The sequence below is a fragment of the Rhipicephalus sanguineus genome, chromosome 9 (genome assembly GCF_013339695.2).
Source record: "Rhipicephalus sanguineus isolate Rsan-2018 chromosome 9, BIME_Rsan_1.4, whole genome shotgun sequence".
Lineage (NCBI taxonomy): Eukaryota > Metazoa > Arthropoda > Arachnida > Ixodida > Ixodidae > Rhipicephalus > Rhipicephalus sanguineus.
In genome coordinates this window covers 85,876,851-85,899,637 of record NC_051184.2, presented here as the reverse complement: position 1 = coordinate 85,899,637, position 22,787 = coordinate 85,876,851, and the positions used below count along the sequence as shown (strand labels likewise).

The 22,787-nt window shown below is 49.9% G+C and overlaps 1 protein-coding gene across 1 annotated transcript; it reads left to right on the top strand.

Annotated features, from left to right (window-relative positions):
* The first annotated feature begins 12,653 nt into the window (after positions 1-12,653).
* Positions 12,654-16,285, top strand: LOC119405702 (uncharacterized). The gene is made up of 3 exons (XM_037672542.2): positions 12,654-14,117; positions 15,174-15,402; positions 16,112-16,285. Exons 1-3 carry the CDS (start codon positions 12,794-12,796, stop codon positions 16,167-16,169), a joined length of 1,611 nt encoding a protein of 536 aa, XP_037528470.1. The 5' UTR covers positions 12,654-12,793; the 3' UTR covers positions 16,170-16,285.
* Positions 16,286-22,787: the final 6,502 nt, after the last annotated feature.

Below are 22,787 nucleotides of genomic sequence, written 5' to 3'. Positions count from 1 at the left end.
ACTCATCATTGTTGACAAAGAGGTAGAGCGAGAAATAAACATTATTAGTAACAGACACAATCCTTTGCAGGTGGGCAGCCTTTTAAGTCCAGAAAACCGTGGACCATGATCAACTCCCTGGTGAGGTGGATCAAGTAACGGGGCAAACTTGAAAGCTGGGCTTCTCAATGTGGTCAAGTCCACTGCCTTGTTACAAGCCGCCGCGATCGCTGCAGGCTACCATATGGTAAGCAAAGTGAAGCAGACTAATCGCAGACTAAAGTGGGAATCTATTTTACCTGTCCTGGCTAGGCACAACTAAAATACTGGACACTTCTGCATACTCATCAACTCACAGCAGCTTGAATATGGAGCAGTGGCGATGCTATTCGTTTTCAAAGAAAGAAACTGAATTTCCTGAAAAAGGAGAGCGTTTGATCGGGCTATAAAACGTTCACTGGTTTCCGCCCATATTTGCGCCCCGGATTACTTAAATTTCAGGCCAGGCAGAACAAAATAAAATCATGACAGATTGCTGTAACGTTATAGAGCCCCTGCTGAGCGATAGCCTCCTTTCCAATGCTCGGGCGCAAGACGCACAAGTGTGGAATAGGCAGCCCGCACCGCAGGTAGCCTAGAGTGCGTGGTCATGACACACGGAAGACAGTCGTCACAGCAGAATCGTAGGACAAATTTTATTACAAAGTTACGTTATTGCTGCGTTCAATGAAAACTTTGCCTGACTTGTTAGTTTCCCAGTCTGCAGCCGACAAGAATCACTGTCAAAAGTGGAGGGGGGCTCCGCCCCCCCAACACTTCTCAGTGGGGGGGGGCTAGCGCCCCCCTTGCCCCCCCTCGGTAGATACGCCTATGCCCATCCATGTCACAGGACACGATGGACGGGGCGGCTAATGATATCAGAGCATGATGGGCTGCTGTCGGGGAATATGGATGACGTCGGCGTACGCAGCCGGCGCACTCTCTTCGCAGGCCTGAACCCTGGCGACAGCTATGGCGTTAGTAAGTGGGGCAGTCACACGGATCGGTTGGGGCAGCCAGGTTACAACTTGCGCGTAACTGACCAAAGTTGTCTTGAGGGTCCATCACCTACCACCAAATTGTAAAGGCATTTATGGGACGGCACACGGCGACAATGCACAACGGCGACAGTTAAGATGGAGCACGGAATCGCGCACAAGTGGCGTTCTCACAAAAAAGAGACGGAGAGGACGACCCACCAGAAGGCGTTTGAGAGGAAGACCCATTAGAGAGTTCCAACGCTTCGCTACGAGCGGAACACCTTGTTGATGACGTTTCACCGTGATGCCCTGTAAGAGCTCGCTTGACAACACGATACCAGCGTCCTCATCAAGAGCAAGTTCAGAAAAAAGAGGAGGCTGGTTGAGAAATAACAATAAAATGGCGATTGCTTCTCGCAAAGAAACTGCGTCAAGGTATTTCCTTTTTTTTTCAAATTGTGTTTTGTTGCATGCCGTGGCGATCCAGGGAAAGAATGCGGGCTAGTTCTATATTGGCACGCGCGCTTTTACTGTTTTGTTTATGTAGCTAGTTAGTTGCACGCGTAGCGGCTGCCTTGCTATAGCCGCGCGCTAATGTCTGGGAAGCTTCCAGATTATTTCAGAACCTTCTTAGAGGATGGATGGCGCAAACGCGAACAGTTGAGATTATTCTGCAACTTACGTGACCACCAGCGATAAGGCTCGAATTTTCCATGCCGCATGTGCAAATGCCGACGCGCATTACTAAGATCAGATTATCGATGACCGACGCTCTGCTTGCCGCTATCAGTGTACAGTGGGTATTGTTGTAGCTTTTTCCTTACTGCACGTTAGCGCAAGAAAAAAGAAGTTTCGTCTTGATCATGCCCACTGCTACATTCTTCAACGTCACGACGACGTCACAATTGTTGCAGGTGCGGTTCGCCTATGCTCTCGACGCCCCCGTCAATCCGTGCACCGAGCCCCATTTGTGGCGAAGGCACCGACACCTACACGGACAGTCACACCAGCCATAGACTGAAAGGGCAAACCACCAGTACGGACACCTACCGGACAAGCCTAAAGCCACGAAGACGAAGACAACAGACACGACGACGGCCACGGTGTTCCCTGCAGCCCCGAAACCTGCTTCGAGACCAGGGGCGTAGCCAGAAATTTTTTTCGGGGGGGGGGGTTCAACCATACTTTATGTATGTTTGTACGTGTGTTTGTATGTGTGCGTGTATATATAGGCAAGCAAAATCGAAAAATTTCTGGAGGGTTTCAACCCCCCCAACCCCCCCCTGGCTACGCCCCTGTTCGAGACGTTAGAAAGAGTCTCAAAATTCAACAACTGGGACTCTGCGCCGCGCTCACGTCAAGAAAACGCACCGCCGCGCCCACGTCAAGAAAACGCACCGCCGACACCACCACCGATGCCATTCCTCCCGCCTGTCGACCGCTGCCTGATATTTTGGAGTGCCCCCCGGGGGGGGGGGGGGGACAACCTACCACCCTGCTACCACTGCGCAGAAGACGGCCACACGTAACGCCGCTCGCAGTGCAGTGAAATGCGACTGCCGGGTTTTGCCATCAACGCACCACATCCAGAACGAGGTGAACAGTCACGTGACATCACCGACTATCTGGCAGGAGCGCAAGTGAGCCCCCGAGGACCTTCCCGATTGCCGTCACCAGGCTGCTACATCTCTCCCAAACGCCGACCATTCACCTACTGAACCCGCGGCCCGTTACCTATCCGTATCGGATACTTAAGGGCAACCGGTGGAGGTGCCGTTGCTGTCCGACAAAATACCGAAGATTGTCCACAGCCGACGACCACCTCCCGACAAAATCTGAAGAATAGGTCGCAAGCCGAACGGATCCTTGGCGTCGAAACTTCGTGGCACGAAGAAGACCTGACGAGCCGACGTCGAAGCAGCACGACAAAACGACGTAGCCGTGTACTGGCGCCACGACGTAACCGCAACACAAGATGAGGAACTAGCGACCTCGACGTTCTTATCGACTGCCACAGCATCACAGCTCTCTTCGACACTGGAGCTGACTATTCTGTAATCAGTGGACCGTTTGCCACGAAAGGGAAGAAAGTGAAGACCACCTGGGAAGGCCCCGAAATCAAGACAGCTGGAGGTCACGAAGTAACACAGGCTGGTAGCTGCACAGCAAGTCACCATTCGCAACAGGATTTATCCCGCAGGATTCGTAGTCCTACAGCGTTGCTCGAGAGATACCTACCTTGGTAAGGACTTCTTCGGCCTTCATGGTGCAGTGATTGAAATTAAATCCAAGTTGATTATGCTATCCCCTGAAAAAGCACTACGCCGCAAATGTCGCCAGGAAAGGAGGCATTGACTGTACTCGAAGACCAGGTCACCATTCTCTCTCGCTCCAGCGTCATCATTGCCGTCAGCACTAATAAATCAGAAAATATGTAAGGCGTCGATGAAGGCGACCAGAACCAGTTCATTAACCGCGAGATTTGAGTCGCAAGGGGAGTAGCCGAGCTGCGGGGAGGGAAGGCAAAAGTGATGCCCACAAATTTCAGCAACGTGTACAAGCACATGAACAATCGCACGATGGTTGCCTACATCGAAGAAATTGTGGAAGCCACGAGTGCTTTCACCCTCATGGATTCTTCCGAGCCTACTCCGATGAACCAGCTTTCGACGTCAATCCCAGCCTTCCGTAGCATAAGCAAGAACGCTCAAATCCCTGCTCTTGCAATACAATGTCTGCTTTTCGTCGTCGTCAAGAATTCCGCAGACCCCAGTCACAGAAGATCGACAAAATACAGAGGGAAGTGGCAGACCACTCTGTCAGAGCCCGTACATTTTCGAGGCGGGGTGGCGATGTCGTAAAGAAACAAGTCGACGAAATGCTATGCGACGACATCACCAAGCCATCCAGGAGTCCGTGGGCGTCACCCCTGGTGTTAGTGAAGAAGGACGAAAATCTACGTTTTTGCGTCCATTATCGTCGCCTGAACGAAATCACAAGGAAGGACGTGTGTCCTCTCCCACGTTTAGACGACACCGTGGATCGACTCCAGAGTGCAAAGTACTTTTTGTCGATAGACCTCAAGACCGGCTACTGAGAAATCGAAGTCCACGAGAGAGACCGAGAGGCTTTTCGATTCACCCGACAGCCGACAACCTTTTCGAGTTCAAGCTCACGCCCGTTGGTCCTTTCTCGGCATCAGCCACTTTCCAATGCACTATGGGCACAGTACTGAGAGGCTTCAAGTGGCAAACTTGCCTTGTGTAATTGGACAACGTCCGTGAATTTGCCTCAACCTTCGACGATCACCTCCGGTGCCTTCATGCTGTACTTCACGCAATCGAAACCTCCGGACTCACCCTGAAGTTAGAAAAGTACCGCTTTGCGTACGAGGAGCTCTTCTTGGGCCACGTGATTAGCAAGTATGGAGTTCACCCCGACCCACGCCGATTTCTCGGCTTGTGTGCCTTTACGGAGTCATCGTGAACAATTTTGCAGGAATCTCCTAGCAGCTAACTCACCTCAGGAAAACCGACGTGCAATTCAAGAGCGGAACGGCACAAGCCGAAGTATTTCAAGAAATCAAACAACGCCTGCAGACGCCGCCGATACTATCGCCGCCGATAATTCCTGATTCTTTTGTAGGACGGTTTGCTTAGTTTTCAAAATGCGGCGCCGCAGTATGAAAAAAAATGTCGTCCGCATCTTCCCACGGGGGGAAGTCGAGTAAATGTGACGCAGAGTGGTGGGCGTATCGCGTGAATGTTGCGTAATTGGGTTTCGTAGAAGCGTCGCGCTGCCCGAGTGATGGATACGCTGCTCGACCTTCACGAACGCTTGCTGCTTCTCGAGCACAACTTTCAGGATCCACAGCCCGTCGTTGCCGTTTCGCAGCTGCTTCTCGTTCCCCGAGTGAAGGATCCGCAGCCCGTCGTTGCCGTCTCGCAGCAGCTTCTCGTGCACGAAGTTCCGGGTCCGCAGCTCGCTTCAAACGCTTGCGTTCAGCGTCCTATGCTCGTCTCTTCGCAGCCTTGTCTTCTGCGTTGCTTGCTGTTGTTGACGCTGACGACGGTGAGGGTGGGGTAAAGTTGCCTTCAACGACTGGTGGGACGCTGATTGAAGGTACTGTTGCTTCCATCGCATCTACTGGAGTCAAGCAAAGCGTCAAGTCAAGCGAAAGCAAAGTAAGGACGCCCTTGACTGAATTTCGAACGCGCGCTCCGCCGCTTATATACACACCGCCCGCGTTCGATCGAGAGGAGGGAGGGACGAAGAGGAGGGAGGGAGGGAAGCAGGGAGGGAGAGGAGAGGCCTGCTGCCGGCACCAGACGAGACGAGCATGCGAGGGAGGGAGAGGAGAGGCTTGCTGCCGGCACCAGACGAGCCGAGCATGCGTAGTGGGGGTGTGGACGGCGGCCGACGCCGCAGGGGTGACTAAGAAATGTTCCGCATTTAAAGGGCCCCTCACCAGGTTTGACAATTTTGAGCTAACGAGCGCAATGCATACACTGGGCGTTCACGATCACGTCTGCCAAAATTTGCAACGCTACGCGCCGCGGAAATGGGTCAAATTTCAAGGTGAACGCTGCTTGCCCTTCCTCTCGCAGGCGCACGCCCAGAGAATGAGGGGATGACGCACATGAGAAAATGACCCTACGTAGATGTTAGTGCTGTGACGTCGCTCCTCCACGTAGACGACTGTGCTCTGACGTCGCCAACAGTAGCACGTGACACTGCGATAATTATTTGACACGACATGTGTAGCTTGTGTAATTTGTTGCTTGAATAGAGAAATAATGAGACACACAAAAGGAATGTGTGCGTCTTTTTCATTTTTTTTCGTGAATTGCAGCGAGATGCGGGGCTAATGTGCCTCCATTTCCCATGCGTTCGTGTCCCTGCGGTTAGAGCCATTAGAGCATCGAGCAGACGCCAGCCCTGGAAACAAAAGTAATGTTCTGGCGCGTTCGAGCACTCATTATGCTCATTTATTCTACCGCGTCCGAGTAAACGTTAATGGGACACTGGCTCATGATACCGCCACTCGTGCCCGTACAAATGTCGCAACTTTCATGGCCGTCCCGCAGAAACAGGCAGTACACCACAGAGAACGCCGACACAACGCCCACGGCCGCTACATAAAAAAAAAAAGGTAGCGGCCGTGCAACGCCGCTCGCGTGCTCGGGCTGGCTCGGGCACGTCATGCGCACGTGACCATGCATGCGCATGACGTGTTCATGCGTATGTGTCAAGTGAAGAGGGCAGGGAAGGAATTTGGCTTGCGAAGGCTACGCAGGGCGAGTGGCAAGGGTTTGAAACTCGCCTCCTCGCATCATTGTTTCGCACCGCTACAAATTATTGTTTTTCTCAGCTCGTAATGAATCGATTTGAAAAATTCTTGCGGCATACTGCTCTTCATTCGGCACACAACAACTTCCAGCGTCTAACTAAAATTTGCTATGTGGCCTGGTGAGGGGCCCTTTAAAAAAAAGAGCCGGACTTACACGCAAGTGCTCAGTCTAATATTGATCGAGGTGTCGAAGGCTTTCGTAGGTTGCAACTGTGCCACACAAGCATCTCTTGGCGAAAGGAAGATCTTGGCGTAAGTCTTATGTAAGTGTCGCTCGGTCTTCGATGTTTTTGTTGATTCGGTGTTCAGTGCTTGGACTTCGTACTGCAGAGTGGCTTAATGGTGGTGGGCTCGCAGCTCGTCGGGGATGCTGTCTTGGTGGAGAGTTCAAGGGTGAGTCTGATTGTCAAGGTTTCGGTGATCGTCAGGTATTCGGTAGTGGTTGTTCTTGAGACGTCGGAGCTTATACGGTGAGGCGGATTAGGAGGGGGGTGGCGGGTAGTCTTGTGCGGGAGGTAGGGATGAGCACTACCGCAAAACGGGGATCCATTCCATCCACAGCCAGGAACCGTCTAGTGATCGAGAAATGACAGCTTAGCAGTACTTCATGGTCGTCTCGTTGAGTTTTCGAGCTTTCCGGTTGAACCAGTGAACGAGCAGGTCATTCGGCCCTTCTAAGCAGTGATTTTTGAATCTGGACATCACAAACGAGACGACCAGCCACCGAACCTGTTATCACGTTCTGTGGGCGTTGTTCACCAGCCCGGGGAGACGACGTCAGGTTTCGTCCAACCCGCATGACTCCAGTTCGCTAATTCACGCGTGGAGACTGAGGACAGAAGGACACATACAGTAAGCCTTACGCCCAGATATTCCCTCTGCCAACGGAGACCTGTGGAGTACGACTTACGAAAGCCGCCGACGCCTAGACCAAAGGTGGATTGACCACCAGCATGCAAGTCCGGCTCTTTGTTTCATGTAGCGGTGCCACATTTCTCAAAATAAGGAAACTGTCCGACATTGCCCGTATCGACTCTGCAATTGCACGTAAAAGCTGCGTCAGTCCATAAAGGCATGTCGGTCCCGCTTACGCCATCTGCAACAAACCACTGCCAACATGACCATTTAGCATGGTTAACGTTTAGAGTCAGGCTTCTCACAAGCTTACAGAGAGAAATTACGAACGCGCTTACTGCCATTTTGCAGTGTAATAAACCAATAAACCCCATTCTAAAGGAGAAATCACCCTGTAGCAGAATTTTAACGACGAAAATATTAGGCGCACACCACCACTACACTAAGTAAAACTGATATTTAGTCACCCTACACATATCATTCTTAGTGGGGCCGAAGAGTTACGGAGTCGTCCTCTATCGGGCGCGCCTCCCTGCGTGCTAGGTATGACTACGTCGGCGCGCTCCCCATGTGTTTGGCTTTCGACACCAGGCGGAAGCCTTCCTGGACACTTTCCTAAATTCTTCCAAAACAAGAGAGTTTTGACTATAAAAATAATAATTTTGGATCAGAAATAAAGCAGAGAATTGTTTACACGCGCTATCTCTTTAGAGGGTATGCAAACCGCGCCGTCACCGCGTTTGGGTATACTTAAAGCAAGCTTTTTGGGCGAAATATAGGAAATCCCTGAAAGCGAACTGTAAGACGTACACTGTTACATTGCTTGGTCTTTATAAATAAATGGCGCATAATCTTATCAGAATGTTTTAAAATAGTCTGTAAGTTTCCTAGTCATTCGGCCATGTATTGGGCAATGCAGTAGTTCCAAGTTCAAGGGGTCTGTTACATAGAAAAAGTCAGTTTCGCCGCAAGAGGGAAGCAATTAATGCGATAGCAAGAAAAGCGGCCCGTGATGGACGCGCTGCTACGCTGCATAAGCACCTGCCCCCCGGCAGCAACTATATCGTGGTTACAGCGCAACATCAGTAGGAAAAAAACGACACACAGGAAAGAACGCTGACTTTCAACTAGACTTTTTTGAAGGTGCTCGGGCAGCTTTTATACATGGTGCAGGTTTCGTGCGCATGCTCGACAACACGTGTGATACTACACTAACACTGAGACTACACTAACTAAGAAAAGAATATTCTATATCGAATAAGTGAAGAGAAGGTGTACTAATGCACTGATTCGAGGCCTTCCTGATAAAAAATGCTTCTATAATTTCTCTTTCATGCTTCGATTTTGCTTTTTTCAGAAACCTTGTCTTATGGAATACAGGAATGCACTTGCATTCCTTGCAATGTATAGCAATATGGCTACCACACCCATTCTTGACGTTGTACGCATGCTGCCTAGCTCGATCATTAAAACATTGCCCTGTTTGACCTATATATAATTTTCCACAGGTTAACGGTATCTCATAGACAACATTTGATTGGCATTCTGTGTAGCTGTTCTCATGACGAATGTTGCATGTTCGATCAATCTTCTTGCAATTCAGGACACACACTTTTGAGACACCTTATGTACATAGGGTATGACATGCAATGGTCTTTGATCATTTTGTTTTCCCTTTGGTCCCGTGTTTTGGCGCTTTACTTTTTGTAGGAGGCTTTCGCAAACAGGTACTACGACGCTGTTGGGATAGCCAGCAGCTTTCAGTTTATCAATCTGCGCAGTGAGACTAGCCTCAGCCTTGTGCTCACATGAGTTATGAAGGGCGGCCTGAATACACGTGGTGGCAATGCCTCTTTTGATTACCTTTGAATGGCCACTGTCAAAAGGGAGGACATTCTTAGCGCTCCTAGGTTGATAGCACCAGCAAATATGCCTATTGTCAGAGAAGGAAATGAGAACGTCTAAATATTGTATGCACTTGTCTTTTGGCAATTCAAATGTGAAGTTGAGCCCCCATGAGTGCTATTTGAAGACATTGAGCACGGCCGTAACATTATCATTAAAACACATTTGTCCGCTCTCTTCAACAAGCACAAGATAGTCGTCAACATAACGATACACTCGGCGTACAGGCCCACATGCAAGGTTCGCAGAAATGCGGTTGTCTATTACAGTTAAAAAGATGAACATCTACCATTATGGTGAATGTCGCATATGGTAAATCTCGTGCAAATATGGCATCAACAAGCACGTAAGAAGCACTGATACGCGAAGAGAAATGCTATGCGCGTCGTGTCTTAATGGCGGTTAATTCTGGCGGTTAATTCTGACAGGGTGAGCGGGAACGCGGTGTGACAGCCAGCCAGGCGAGCGTCGGAGTTATTTTTCGATACAGATGGATGCTATGAGTGAGGCTTGGGCTAAAGCCACCACCTCGCGGTGCGTTGAAGTGTTGACGAAATTACCCTTTCATATGAAACGCGCCGAATGGGATGGTTGTAGCAACGGCGCGTATTTTTTTTTCGAACCTGGTGGTACCCTTGTCACCGCCCCGTTATAAAGGGGACGCTCAGAGCATCCATCCATCTATCGAACAGCACTATAAGAGGACAATGCTTCTTGTGCTTCTTCGTTCTTCTTGCAGTGTTTAAGGCGTCTAGAATTTTCCTCAACACAATGTGAAAAATAAAAGGTGCGCTCCTGTAGCCTCCATTATGTGTTTGGCGGTAGCTCAAAGGTCTAAACGCCAGCCAGTTATCGTCGCGAAGCCAGAAGTCATAGGTTCAACTCCTGCCAATGAAACAATTTCTTGCAGTTTTTAGGGGCGAAGCTCCTTAAGGCGGCACCCGTTCGTCCCTCGTAGTGGTCGTAGTAGTGAGTAACAAGTCTTACGCTTTGACCTCCAAGGTGGTGCCGGTGGGAGATTTCTCCTGTGCGTTGTTGAACAAAAAAAATTCGCAGCGTGCGCGTTAACTAAAAGCCGAATTCTTCTGTCTCTCATTCCCCATTAGCAGCCATTAGCATGTTCCAGTAGGAAACGTTAGTAGAAGTAGAAGTGTAAGTGTTAGCTAAAAGCCGACTTCTGTCTCTCATTGCCATTAGCAGCCATTGTTTACCTCCAAGGTAGTGCCTGGTGAGATTTCTCCTGTGCGTGATTAAACAATAAAAATTTTGTTCAAAACGCCGTTGATTGATGAAATAAACCAACGAAAGACGCCAGATGTTTTGTAAAAGCAGAACGAAAGAACGCCAGATGTTTTTCTTAAAGTGTAGTAGTAGTAGTAGTCCACCTCGCCCGATCGTCAACGGGCGAGGTGGACCGGCAACGGCGCGAGGACCCTGCCGTACGAGAGTTAAATCACACTAAAAGACATACTTTGCGGGCGATACACTCTAGTGAGCTTTCAACTTTTCGTCTTAATGTACATGATAAAGAAATTATTTCTACGAAAAACGCAAGGCACACCTTGAGCAATATGTTTGGTTTTGGGACGCTAAATGGAACCATGAGGCGATGCGAAGCCGGAGCACTTGCACGATCGCGTTCCGTTGGCTTTCGTTGGGCATGCTACCGACCTCGCGTCGTGGAACGCGCGTCCTGTCTTCCCTCTAGCCTCGCCTTTAATTCGCGCAGGGCGAGCGGGGAATGCGGTCGCTCTTGGCGCTCTTTCGCTCGGGAGCGGACTTCTTCCTTGCATTTCACCGATCACAAGTGATAATGAAGGGACCACGTAAACCAACAGTACAATAAAAGTTTGATGTTTAATATATACACGATGTTTCACACTCTTTATATTATGTACTGGGCGCATTTCACGGAAGAGTTTCACGGTTTACAGATGATTCCCTCCGTAGCTTCGCCCCACTCATCATCATTCACCCCGTGGATATGCTGTGATTTTTTTTCGTTTGCCATTGATGACGTTCATTTTGCTGACGTATTTTCGAGACGAAACTTGAAAGTTTTGGTGGACCCCGGCATACTACACTTTCGTGTTAAAAAAGAACGCGCGTGGCATTGCCCCCCCCCCCCTTTCTCTCTGAAAAAGCATCATCCCGATGCGTGAAACAGAACATAAAGCAAATATATGCAACACAAAGAAAAACAGAAATTAAATATGAAAAAAATGTAGAGTCCGCAGGTTTGCTAACGCGTATAACGAATGAAGTGCATGGCATGGTGCACGTCCGGGATGACCTCGTAGTTCAGAGCGCCAAGACTTCTAACCACCACTGATGAAGTTTTTCGATGTGTCCACGTCCGCATATCGATGTCCAGACCTAAACGAGGTCGCTGGGATTGTATTCCGCGAAGATTCGTCGAAGATTTTAACAGCCGCTGTCGGTCACTTGCTGATTCTTGATGCGCAGCCGGGCGAACTGTCCAGCTTCTTTGGTGCGCTGCAAGTAGGTAGCAACGTCCAGATTCCATGGGTGATGTTCGGGAGCCCCAAAAAGGGCAAACGCCCACGAACACGCCTTTGGTAGGCGCGATGTTCAGTTGGCAAAAAGATGGCGCGACAACCACACTGACATATCTGCACTATTGTAATGTCGACTGAGGGGCGGCGCTCCCTCGTTCACATGTGGTCCTCCTTTGAAAACCGCCGCAAATGCGGCCCATGCATTTGCTAAGACATGCGCATTCTTTTAGCCGTTTTGATCAACGCGTCTACAGCGCGCTTCGCGCAGTCTTCCTATCATGACCGCCATAGTGCGAGCTCGGAAGAAACTTGTGTTCCCGAGAAGCTCGGGTCATCTTGTATAGCACGCCTGTAGACCAATTTGTGCGGTGTCACCAGCGTCCTTCCTTTTACTCCCGTGTTGTATGCGATGGTCTCGTGCGGAAGGATCGCATCCCCCTTGTGTTCGCCGTTGACGTACGTGGCAGCATGTCGGCAACGGTCTTCTTTAGGCGCTCGGCGAGGTCACTTGTCGGTGAGTGGTCGGCAGTGGTCCCGCGATGGCTTGTCTGGCGGTAGCTCAGAATCACCTGAGTTAGGTACGCAGTAAATGCTGTACCTATGTAGGTGATGAAAACATCTGGGACGTCATGATGCAGGACGATGTTCTTAATGAAGAACTTTACTACACGCTGGCTCTGCCTTTGGGGGGGGGGGGGCATGTTTTCTTGTACGGATGGCTTAGTCGGTGGCTACGATGATCCATATATTTCCGCAAATCCATCCCTAATTGCAGGAACGGTCGGCGGTGGGTTGCAGATGTCCGGCTCGTCTAGTCGGCGGTGTCTTCCATCACTGACAACCTCGGACATTTTTGGATACCTTCTGTTGTAAATGCGGTGTCAAACCACCACGTGATGTGCGCGCTGTCATTGCGCATGCGCCAAGTTTCTGTTCCTTGTTTTCTATCGCATCCTTTCCCTTTCCACTTTACTTATATATATGCGTGCAATAAACGCCTTTTGGTTGTTCTCGGCTGACACGGAATCATCAACGTCTCCGTCCTTTCGTGACGGCAGCTAGGCTGCCTCCGCTATGCTACAGTGGCGACGAGCAAAGAAAACACCCACGCGGTCAAGCAGGAACCCGAAGTTAAGCATCCAGTGGCAACCGTACTGCTGACAACGATGGCCTCCTATATGCTTCCCAGCTTCGACGACGCCACAGATAAGTGGAAACCTTACCTCATCAAAGTGGAGGCGTATTTTGAAGCGAATGCTATTTCGGATTCCGCTAAGAAGAGGGCACTTCTAGTAGCTGCACTTAGCACCTCGACGATCCAAATCCTGATGGGGAAAATAGCACCTGCAAAGCCCAATGCCTTAAGATATGATGAAGTAGTCAAGGTGTTAAATGACCACTACGACCCAAGGCGCAACGAAATTGCTGAAAGCTTCCAGTTTTTCAACCGCTGTCAGCAGGAGGGAGAAACCATTCAGGATTTCGTCGTCTCAATCCGACGCATTGCAGACAATTGCAATTTCGGAGATTCTCTGAACAGGCTACTTAGAGACCGAATTGTCTGTGGTGTGCGTTCGGGTGCTGTGCAGAAGCAACTTCTGGCAAAGAAAGATTTAACTCTGGAGGAAGCCGAGTCGATAGCAGTAGCCGCGGAAACTGCCGAAAAAGGCGCCAGGACAATGTCTGTAGACGTACCGCCTGTTCTTAAAGTGGAAGCGCGTCGCAAACTGCCATCGCGATCAAGCATGGAGCGCTCAGAGCGATTGGAGTGTGGAAGGTGTGGCAGTTCTAGACATGATGGCAACAGCTGCAGATGGAAGAATGCACGATGTTACGCTTGCGGCCTGAGGGGTCACCTCGCTAAAATGTGTCGCAGCCGCATTGGCAAAGATGTTGCCGCCCCTCGGCGACTACCTCACGCGAAAGCTTTGGCGGTAGAAGAGGCTTCTTCAGAAGAGGACAGCAGTGGTAGTGCTCAAATTTGGACGTTAGCGTCAGCACGAAAGAATTCTCTTGCGCCGCCAATAAGACGAACGTTCAGTTGGGGAGGCGTGAACGTGTCCATGGAAGTCGATACAGGTTCACCGGTTTGCGTCATATCACGGCAGCTTTTCGAAAAGCACCGCAAATGCTGGCCAAAGTTGAAGCCTTCACACGTAAAGTTATCATGCTACAGTGGAAGGTTGCCGGTGATGGGTGAACTGCAACTTTGTGTCAGATACCGCGATACTTCTGTTGACTGTTCCCTTGTGGTTCTAGACTGCCCCGGACCAAGCTTGTGCGGCCGAGACCTACTAATCCTCCTGGAACAAGCTGGCGCTCCGGTAGTGAGAGTCGCACACGAAGACGAGGCGACGGCTATTCGAGCGAAGCACCACAGCGTCAACGCCCTACGCCACACCTACGAGGATGTTTTTTCGGAAACCTTGGGCTTGATCAAAGGACCACCAGCCAGCCTCCTGCTGAAGGACGACGCGGTCCCCAAATTCTGTAAGGCGAGACCTATTCCATATGCTTTACGTGACAAGGTATCGCAAGAACTTGACAGGTTAGTGTCGTTAGGTATAATATCACCAGTCAAGCATTCTAACTGGGCGACGCCCATTGTGCCCGTTCTGAAGAAGGACGGCTCGGTCAGAATATGCGGAGACTTTAAAGCTACTCTCAATCCCGCTTGTGCCACGGAACAGTACCCGCTTCCAGTAATTCAAGATATTTTTGCGTCATTAGGAGGTGGCCAGTTGTTCAGTACGCTCGACTTGCGGGACGCATATAACCAGGTGGCTCTGGACGAGGATTCCCGGAAGCTCTGCGTTATAAATACTCATAAAGGCCTTTTTTGTTACAATAGGCTTCCTTTCGGCATTTCTTCCGCGCCTGCAATGTTTCAAAGAAAAATAGATACAATTCTGGCTGGCCTACCTGGCGTTCAGGCTTACTTGGATGACGTTCTGGTCTCTGAAACGGTTGGCGATGGCGGAGCACGATTGCAAAATGTGTTAGAACGGTTCAGAGAACATGGCGTGAAGCTCAGGTACGATAAGTGCAAATTTAGCCAACCATCGGTCACTTATCTTGGGCATCGCATTGATCAAGCCGGCCTTCACCCAACTGAGAAGAATGTAGATGCTATCGTAAGTCCCGAAAACCTAAACGAGCTGCGTTCGTTTCTTGGGATGATAACATTTTATTCAAAGTTTTTGCCGAACATGTCAGATACGTTGTTTCCATTGTACCAGTTGTTGGAAAAAAACGCGCGGTGGCAGTGGAAGTCATCCCAGGAATCTGCATTTCGCAAGGCAAAGCAGTGTCTTAAAGATGCCGAGGTACTGGTGCATTTTGAGCCGTCAAGACAACTGAAGTTGGAATGCGACGCATCCGCTCGTGGGATAGGCGCCGTTCTTTTTCACACAATTGGAGGCACTAATAGGCCAGTCGGATTCCGGTCAAGAACCCTGACAAAAGCCGAAAGAAATTATTCTCAGTTAGAACGAGAAGCACTGGCACTTGTTTTTGGAGTTACTAAATTCCGGGATTATCTCCTAGGTCGAGAGTTCGTCCTGGTTACCGACCACCAGCCACTTCTGGGACTGCTGAGACCCGACCGCCAGACGCCTGCAATGGCCGCAGCTCGCATCCAACGGTGGGCCCTCTACCATGGAGGTTACCGTTACAAGCTTGAATATGCCCCAGGAAGGCAGCTACTGAATGCGGATGCTCTGAGCAGACTGCCGCTGCGGTGCCAAGATGCCGCCACGGAACCTGAACCCGAAGAGTATGTATTTTCTTTGAAATGCCTGGATGAAGGGATAGTCACAACGCGCGAGCTGAAGGAGCTGACAGCCAATGACTCGATCTTATCCCGTGTAAAACAAAACGTGTTGAACGGTTGGCCGAAAGGTGCAGTACGTCTTGACCCTGCCTTAGTGCCTTTTGTGGATCGCCAGTTGGAGCTATCTCTGGCACACGAACTTGTCTACTGGGGACATCGTGTCGTCATACCTGCCGCAGCGCGGAAGCGGTTGTTACAACTACTGCACGAGACTCATCAAGGCTCCTCGTCAATGAAAACAGTGGCGCGATCGTTGTTTTGGTGGCCAGGAATAGACCGCGACATAGAGTTAACAGCAGCGCAATGCACTAATTGCATTGACAATTTGCCTATGCCTCCAGCGGCCCCGCCTTTAAACTGGCCACAAACACAAGAGAGATGGTCGCGTGTTCACGTCGACTTTGCAGGGCCGATAGAAGGTAAAATGGTCCTCGTAGTAGTGGATTCTCACACGAAATGGGTGGAAGCGGTGCCAGTGAACCAGGCTACTTCGGCAACCACGATTAACTGTCTGCGTGACATATTTAGCCGTTTTGGTGTACCAAGAACACTAGTGTCTGATAATGGAACGCAGTTCACCAGTCACGAGTTTGCAATGTTTGCTGACAGAAACAACATTACGCATCTAAGAACCGCCCCTTTTCATCCGCAGTCAAATGGAGCGGCCGAGAGGGCAGTCAGGACAATCAAGGACGGTCTTCGGAAGATGAAAGGCGGGAAGCTCGAGCATAACCTTATGCGTTTGCTGCTCAATTACAGAAGGACCCCACAGAAAGCCGGACTATCGCCATCGGAAATGCTGCTGGGTTACCAGATACGGTCACGCCTGGACACGTGCTTTCCTGCGACGACTGCGCCCAATTCTAAAAAGGAAAGCGACGATTTGTTACCACCAACGAACTGTGATGTGCATGTCCGCAACTACGGGTCCAATGGTAGATGGATGCCAGGACGTGTAACAGCTACATCGGGAGGACGGATGGTCACAGTGGAGACACCTCAAGCAATCGTGCGGCGTCACATAGATCAAGTGCGTACTCGTAGGGGATTTTCGCAAGACGAACCACTGTGGACCCATCCAGGTGATATCAGCAAAGGCAACACACCGAGCACAACGCCACTCGACCCACCGCCACCCGCGAACCCCGATGAAGCTGTGGAAGCGTCACCCCAAGAAACTCTCCCAGTCACCGACCAGCCTGAGCCTGCTGCAGTCCCAACACCCCTGGCAGCTACGACGGATCAAGAAACCGCACAACCGCTCCGGCGCTCCACAAGAACACGCAAGCCAGTGCATCGTTTTTAAGGAGGAAGAAATGTTGTAAATGCGGTGTCAAACCACCACGTGATGTGCGCGCTGTCATTGCGCATGCGCCAAGTTTCTGTTCCTTGTTTTCTATCGCATCCTTTCCCTTTCCACTTTACTTATATATATGCATGCAATAAACGCCTTTTGGTTGTTCTCGGCTGACACGGAATCATCAACGTCTCCGTCCTTTCGTGACGGCAGCTAGGCTGCCTCCGCTATGCTACACCTTCGAAGCAACGTCTGTCTTGTGTTCAAGGTATATCAGAAGTCCTCTGAGGTGCGAGTTTGATCGCTCTCGTTCAGCGTAGTCGTCGGCACTTATGGCTCCCGAGAAGCAGTCATCGTTGTGGTCGTCCTGCGCATGAGGGTGGACGGGGGACGCGAGAGAGGCAGTTACCGTCAGAGTGATTTTGTCCAGACGTGTGAAGGCGGCAATGTCGAATTCTTAATTTCGCAGAGTCCATTGTTCGAGGCAACCTGAAGTGTTCTTCGAGTTATCTGACCAACACAAGTCGCTCCCAACTTTAAAGGCCTGCCCTGCAAGTAGTGGCCAAACATTGACGTACTACATGTATCAGAGGTGATGGCAAGGCCCTTATTTCCTGTCTGTTTCGTCGGTGGTCTGAGAAAATTTTGCGCAAGAAGTGTTGATCATGGAGTACCAACTAGCTCGAACCCACACCTTATTTTCTGTTGTGGAATAGTTGGCTTCCGCCCTAGATGGCGACCGGCTAGCGCAACTAATAACCCTTTGCAGTCTATCAGGGCTCCACACAAGGACAGCGCCGAGTCCTACGCCGTTTGCGTCCGTGTGGATTTTCACATCGGCGTATTCGTCGAAATGCGGAAGCATCGGAGGCGACTGCAGGCGTCGTGTCAGTTCATGAAAGGCTTTGATATACGCCATTTCCCACTTGAATTCCACGTTAGTCTTCGTGAGGTGCGGTACTGGCTCGTGGATCTGTGAATATTTCTTCATGAGGAGGCGTGCATAATAGTGCTCAAGCCGATAAACCTGCCTGCGGCTTTTTTGTCGACGGGTGGCCGCAAGGCAGCCGTGGGAGCTGTTTTACGCAGGTGTGGGCGAACTTCAGATTCGCTAATTACGTGGCAGAAACACAAGAGCTCCTCCTACGCGATGCGTCACTTTAGTAGCTTCAGCGTTAGCCCGGATGCCTTGATTGCTTGAAGTACGGCTTCAAGGTGGCGGAGATGTTCATCGAAGTTTAAGGCAAACCAACGACCTCGTGCAAATGCAAGACGCAAGTCTGCCACCTCTTGCCTGCCAGTGCTGTATCCATAACGCGTCGGAAATGCACCGGTGCAGAGCAAACAACATAGAATATGACTTTGAATTCGAATAGGCAGTCTGGTGCTATAAAGGCGTCTTCTCTTGGGATCTTTTTCAACCTCAATTTGCCGATAGGCGGTCTTGATCTTCATTGATGAGAAGTACTTCGTTTTGTGTAGTTTGTGCAGGACGTCGTCTATCCGCGGGAATGTAAGATGTCTGTCTGGGGGATTGTGTTGAGGAGACAATATTAGACGCACAAACGTTAAGTACCATCCGTCTTCTTCACTAACACCACGGGTGACGCCAACGGACTCTTGGATGGCTGGATGATGTCGCCACGTAGCATTTCGTGGACTTCTTTCTTGACAGTCTAACGTTCTCGCGTCAAAATCCGATACGTGCTCTGACGGATTGGTGAGAAATTTTCTTTTGTTATTGTGCTATGTTTTCCTATTCTTAGCTTTCAGATTCCACATCACCAGAAGCGGTCTTTGAATTCCAGGAGAAGTGCTTTGACCTGGTATTTCTCGATCTTTGGAAGGCTAGGATTGACGTCGAAATGTGGTTAAATACCTCGATTCGTAGACACTGGTTCGGTAGCGTCGAAGAGGGCGAAATCTTGCTGGGATCCGCACATGTAGGCGACAGTCGAACCAATGTTGAGGTGCCTGGCTGAAGTTAGCATTACCTTCGCTTTGTCGTCACCCACTTCGGCTGTGCGCATTGCGACGCAGATCTGACGGTTGAAAGAACCGGCACTGGTCGCCCTCGATGACGCCTTTTAGGTCTGTTGGTTCTTCGGTGCCGGCGCACAAGATGATGCTGGAGTTACGCGGAAAGCGTTAACGGCTGGGATCTTAAGTAAGTCACTGCACAGTGCTGACTAAGGAAAATAATGTCCAGAATGTGTCACACGAACAGTGCTATAGGACAACAAAGCACGCCGAAAACCGCTGGCCATCAATCGTGATTCATGCCATGCCGATTTCAGTCGGTGTTTTGAGTGGCCTGCAGCTGTCTGGATTGCTAGCTCTTCCCAAGCGGTCTTTACTTTTTTCAGCTTGGCGGCGAATGGGCCATTGACGACGGAGTAGCCGGCTCCGATGTCGAGCAGAGTGGTGACGTGCTGGCCAGCAATAAGCAGATCGAGGTCGGTAATTCGTCGTCGTGTGGTACGGATGGCTGTGTCGTCGGATCCAGGGAGCATCGACTAGTTCTGATGCTGCTACGTCGTGTCGTCAGGTGTTGTTGCGGCGGAGCAGTGCTCTCATAAAGGAGCTCTCTCGTGGGCGGCGAGCTCATATATGATGATTCCTGAATCGTCGTCTACGGCGCCGGTGGATCTTCGGCATTCCGTCGAACACCAGCCCTACCTGCATCGGTATTAAACACTGCACAGCGCAGGGAAAAACGACAGAAAGAAAACCACACCAGATAACATACGAGCGCTGCGAAATGTTTAAGATGATCAACCAACACGCCCAATTCGCCACACTTCTAAACTGCATCGGTGGCTGCCCTTTGTTTTCCGGATAGGAACTGGTAGACCGGCATTGACTTGGGCCGATGTACCGCCAGCGATGCTGTTGAGTTGTAGCGGCCGAGCGACGGTAAACAGGATGGTCATCGTGGTTGCCACTGTGGTCCAGCGATGTAGTCGACGATGTCAGGAGGCCGTTCATGTGGCTATGGACACGGCGCGTTCGCGTCGAAACCATGCAGTCCATTTCCACGGGACTGGAGCGGCGGCACGTGTAGCCGGCTTCTCCGCATTGCTAGCTGAAGGGACGATTGTCGGGGGTACGCCAAACGTCAGTCTTTCTCGGTGCATAGTGCCGGTTGTCAAGTGGGTGGCATGGCGTCGGTGATGGCGGCGGTGTCTCCTGACGGAACTGCAGGGGTGCGGCGTCTTCACGTTAACGCGAAGGGTGATCATGACGACAAACTGCAGCAGCATAGCTGATATTTCGCGGCTTCGGCTGTAATGGCTGAGGAACACGAAGTTACTATTGGATTTTCTTACACACTACTTCAGCAATCGACATCACCTCAGGCTGTGGAAGAGAGAGATTCCTTAGCCCTTCTCACCCTATACCTCGTATGATTTCGTGCAGGTCATCAGAGCGTAGGGCTTTAACAGCTGCGCTGTCTGGAATCAGAGGACGATTATATTCTCGGGTGCGGAGTTCAAGCATCTTTTCAGCAAACTTCATTTCAGAGACAAGTTCTTGGATGATGTATGCTGCATTCCACATCAGTCCCGCGAAGAACTTCTACTTGACTGACTACTCGCATGAGGAAGCGAACTTTCTGTCGGGCATGGCATGATCTGTGTGCCGCAACAGTCTAGTCATTTCTTCCGCGAAGAATGCCACGTTTTCGTTGGCCACTGTACACGAGTTTCGAGCAGTGCCTCGGCCCTCTCCCTGCGGACGACACTCATGAATGTGGCCAGGAGCCTTGTACGAAAGTCATCTCATGTCAGGGTTCCCATTTAGTTCTCGAACCACGTGCTAGCTTCGTCATCCAAGATGAAGTAGACATACCGTAGCTTGTCTTCGCTGCTTCAGGTATTCAAAACGGCCGCACGGTTGTACGCTTCGAACCAGCTTCACGGGTCTTCGGATAACGATCGCTGTAAGGTTGGCCCGGTAGCTGTCATCATTGCAGCAGTCGATGTTATGGCGTTGGTCTTCGGGGTCTTATCATGCACAGGCCCGTACTCATGCCGTAGACATTGTCGCCTGTGGATAACTCGCTGGTCGGGGTTGGCGCCGATGTCTTCTTCGACACTAGGGCTGGGTTCACGGCTTGACGGGGCTTCCTGAACATGAAGGAACAGCACGTCCACCAGATGTAACGTGGTCGCCATGTTGAAGAAGGCGGAAGTCAGTGCCGTATAAGACAAAATCCATTATTCAAAAGAACTTGTGCCCGGAAAATGAAATGACAAAGTGCAAGCAATTCACACTGTAAGCTGATAGCGGCAAGAGCAGTCGTCGGCCATCGAGTAATATGCCAAGTCGTAAAGCGCGTCGGCATTTATACATGTGCTATCGTAGATTCTAGCGTTACCGCTACGTCGCCGCACAAGTTCCAGCATAAACTCTAATGTTCACATTGTGCGTGTAATCTGATCACAATGTTCTAAAATAATCTGGAAGGTTCCTAGTCGTCCAGGCGTGGTTTTCGCAAGGCAGTAAATGCATGTGAATGGGCTCGCCACAGAAAAAAAAGGAGAGCGCGTGGCATTATAGAACCCGTGCAGTTTTTAAAGCCCTTTAACGTATCATTTCATATAGAAATGTTGCCTTCCACGCTTTCGCTGGAAGCCGTCTGTCACTGCGCATGTTCAGTAGTATTGATCATTGGCCTTCAGCTATCATCCTAACTTTGGTCGATCTAGGTAGATTAAGTGCGGTGTTTCTATTCATTAGCATAATTTCAGCAACGTTTCTAGCAGCGCATATACTGAACTTTTTTCTTATAACATGCACTTCTACGGCCTAAAACGACAAATTAGTTTGTCATAACTTCGGTATTTAGCCCTAACCTCCCCGCAGATATCAGAATTCTTGGATAGGATGAAAACGGTGCTGTAAGCGCCGTAGGTAAGCTCTCAGCAAGTGCTGTAAAAGGACAGGTTATTGAAAAACGTACTCTTACGAGTTATTATTTAAACGTTGATGAAATTTGGTTACTACTGAAATATCATTTACATGCCTTCTCCTTACGCGAGTGCGCTGCGGGAAATTTCGGCGGATGGCTGTAGACTGAATACGAATACCAACGGTTACGCTGCAAATGCTTCAGAGATGCTTTGGTAATTTCTACGGTAAAGGTAGGACACCTGTATTGCACGGTGAATAAATAAAGATTAACATGTACACATTATATGATGTACTCGAAATGTAAACACATGACATTTTTGGAAGGTTACTTGAGTAAACGTTCCCGTGTAAGTTTTAATTGATGGGCAGACGTGCCCCTTGTCAGGTGTTACCGATTTTAGAGCGCATAACTAAGTGAATACCTCTAGAAATTTATCATATTCAACAAACACGGGCTTTTCAGTTTTGATCTCTAATTAGCATATTAGCTTAAAGAGTGTCATGGTTGAAAGAAGGAACATAAATTTCATGTCTGCTTTTCAAACTTTTTACATGCAATGAAATAAAAGCATTCCAAAAAAACACAAAGCTGAAAAAACAATCGCATTTGCGACTCTTACCTGGACCGTAAAACAACGCGCACTTTTCATTCCAATCCCAATATTCCATTATGTATATATCACCTGCACCAATTAGGAGAGGAATCGTGCGTCTTGCATGTTACAGAAGTGGGCATAACAAACGCGCAATGGGAGGATCGTATTTTTTACAAACAATGAATATTTAACGAAGTAGTTAGAGCTGGTAAAAAACAGGCACTCTTATTTACGTTTTAATTTGCCTTTTGGTACATTCGATATTTGATATCGAAAAACATAGAGAGAGAGAGAAATAAACGTTTATTTGTGAAACAGTGTTCCGAGCGATGCTCGGTATCGCCCTAAGGTGGGAGGGCTCCCTAGTCCAGGAACCCCCTGGCTTCAACTGCCCTCTTGGCCCTGATGACAAGTTGTCGCTGGTCTTCCAGGTCCTCGAGGACGAGCTTGGCCTCCCACGTTTCGGTTACGTGGTCGTCGTTCGTGTTTAATGCTGGATTGACGTCCGTCTCCGGTTG

What these genes read in the sequence shown, in the direction of transcription:
- LOC119405702 (XM_037672542.2), top strand. Translation starts at nt 12,794, where the DNA reads ATGGCCTCCTATATGCTTCCCAGCTTCGACGACGCCACAGATAAGTGG. An exon ending in CGACGCGGTCCCCAAATTCT is followed by an intron (nt 14,118 to 15,173) that starts GTAAGGCGAGAC and finishes ATTATCTCCTAG; the next exon opens with GTCGAGAGTTCGTCCTGGTT. An exon ending in ACGGAACCTGAACCCGAAGA is followed by an intron (nt 15,403 to 16,111) that starts GTATGTATTTTC and finishes TTTCATCCGCAG; the next exon opens with TCAAATGGAGCGGCCGAGAG.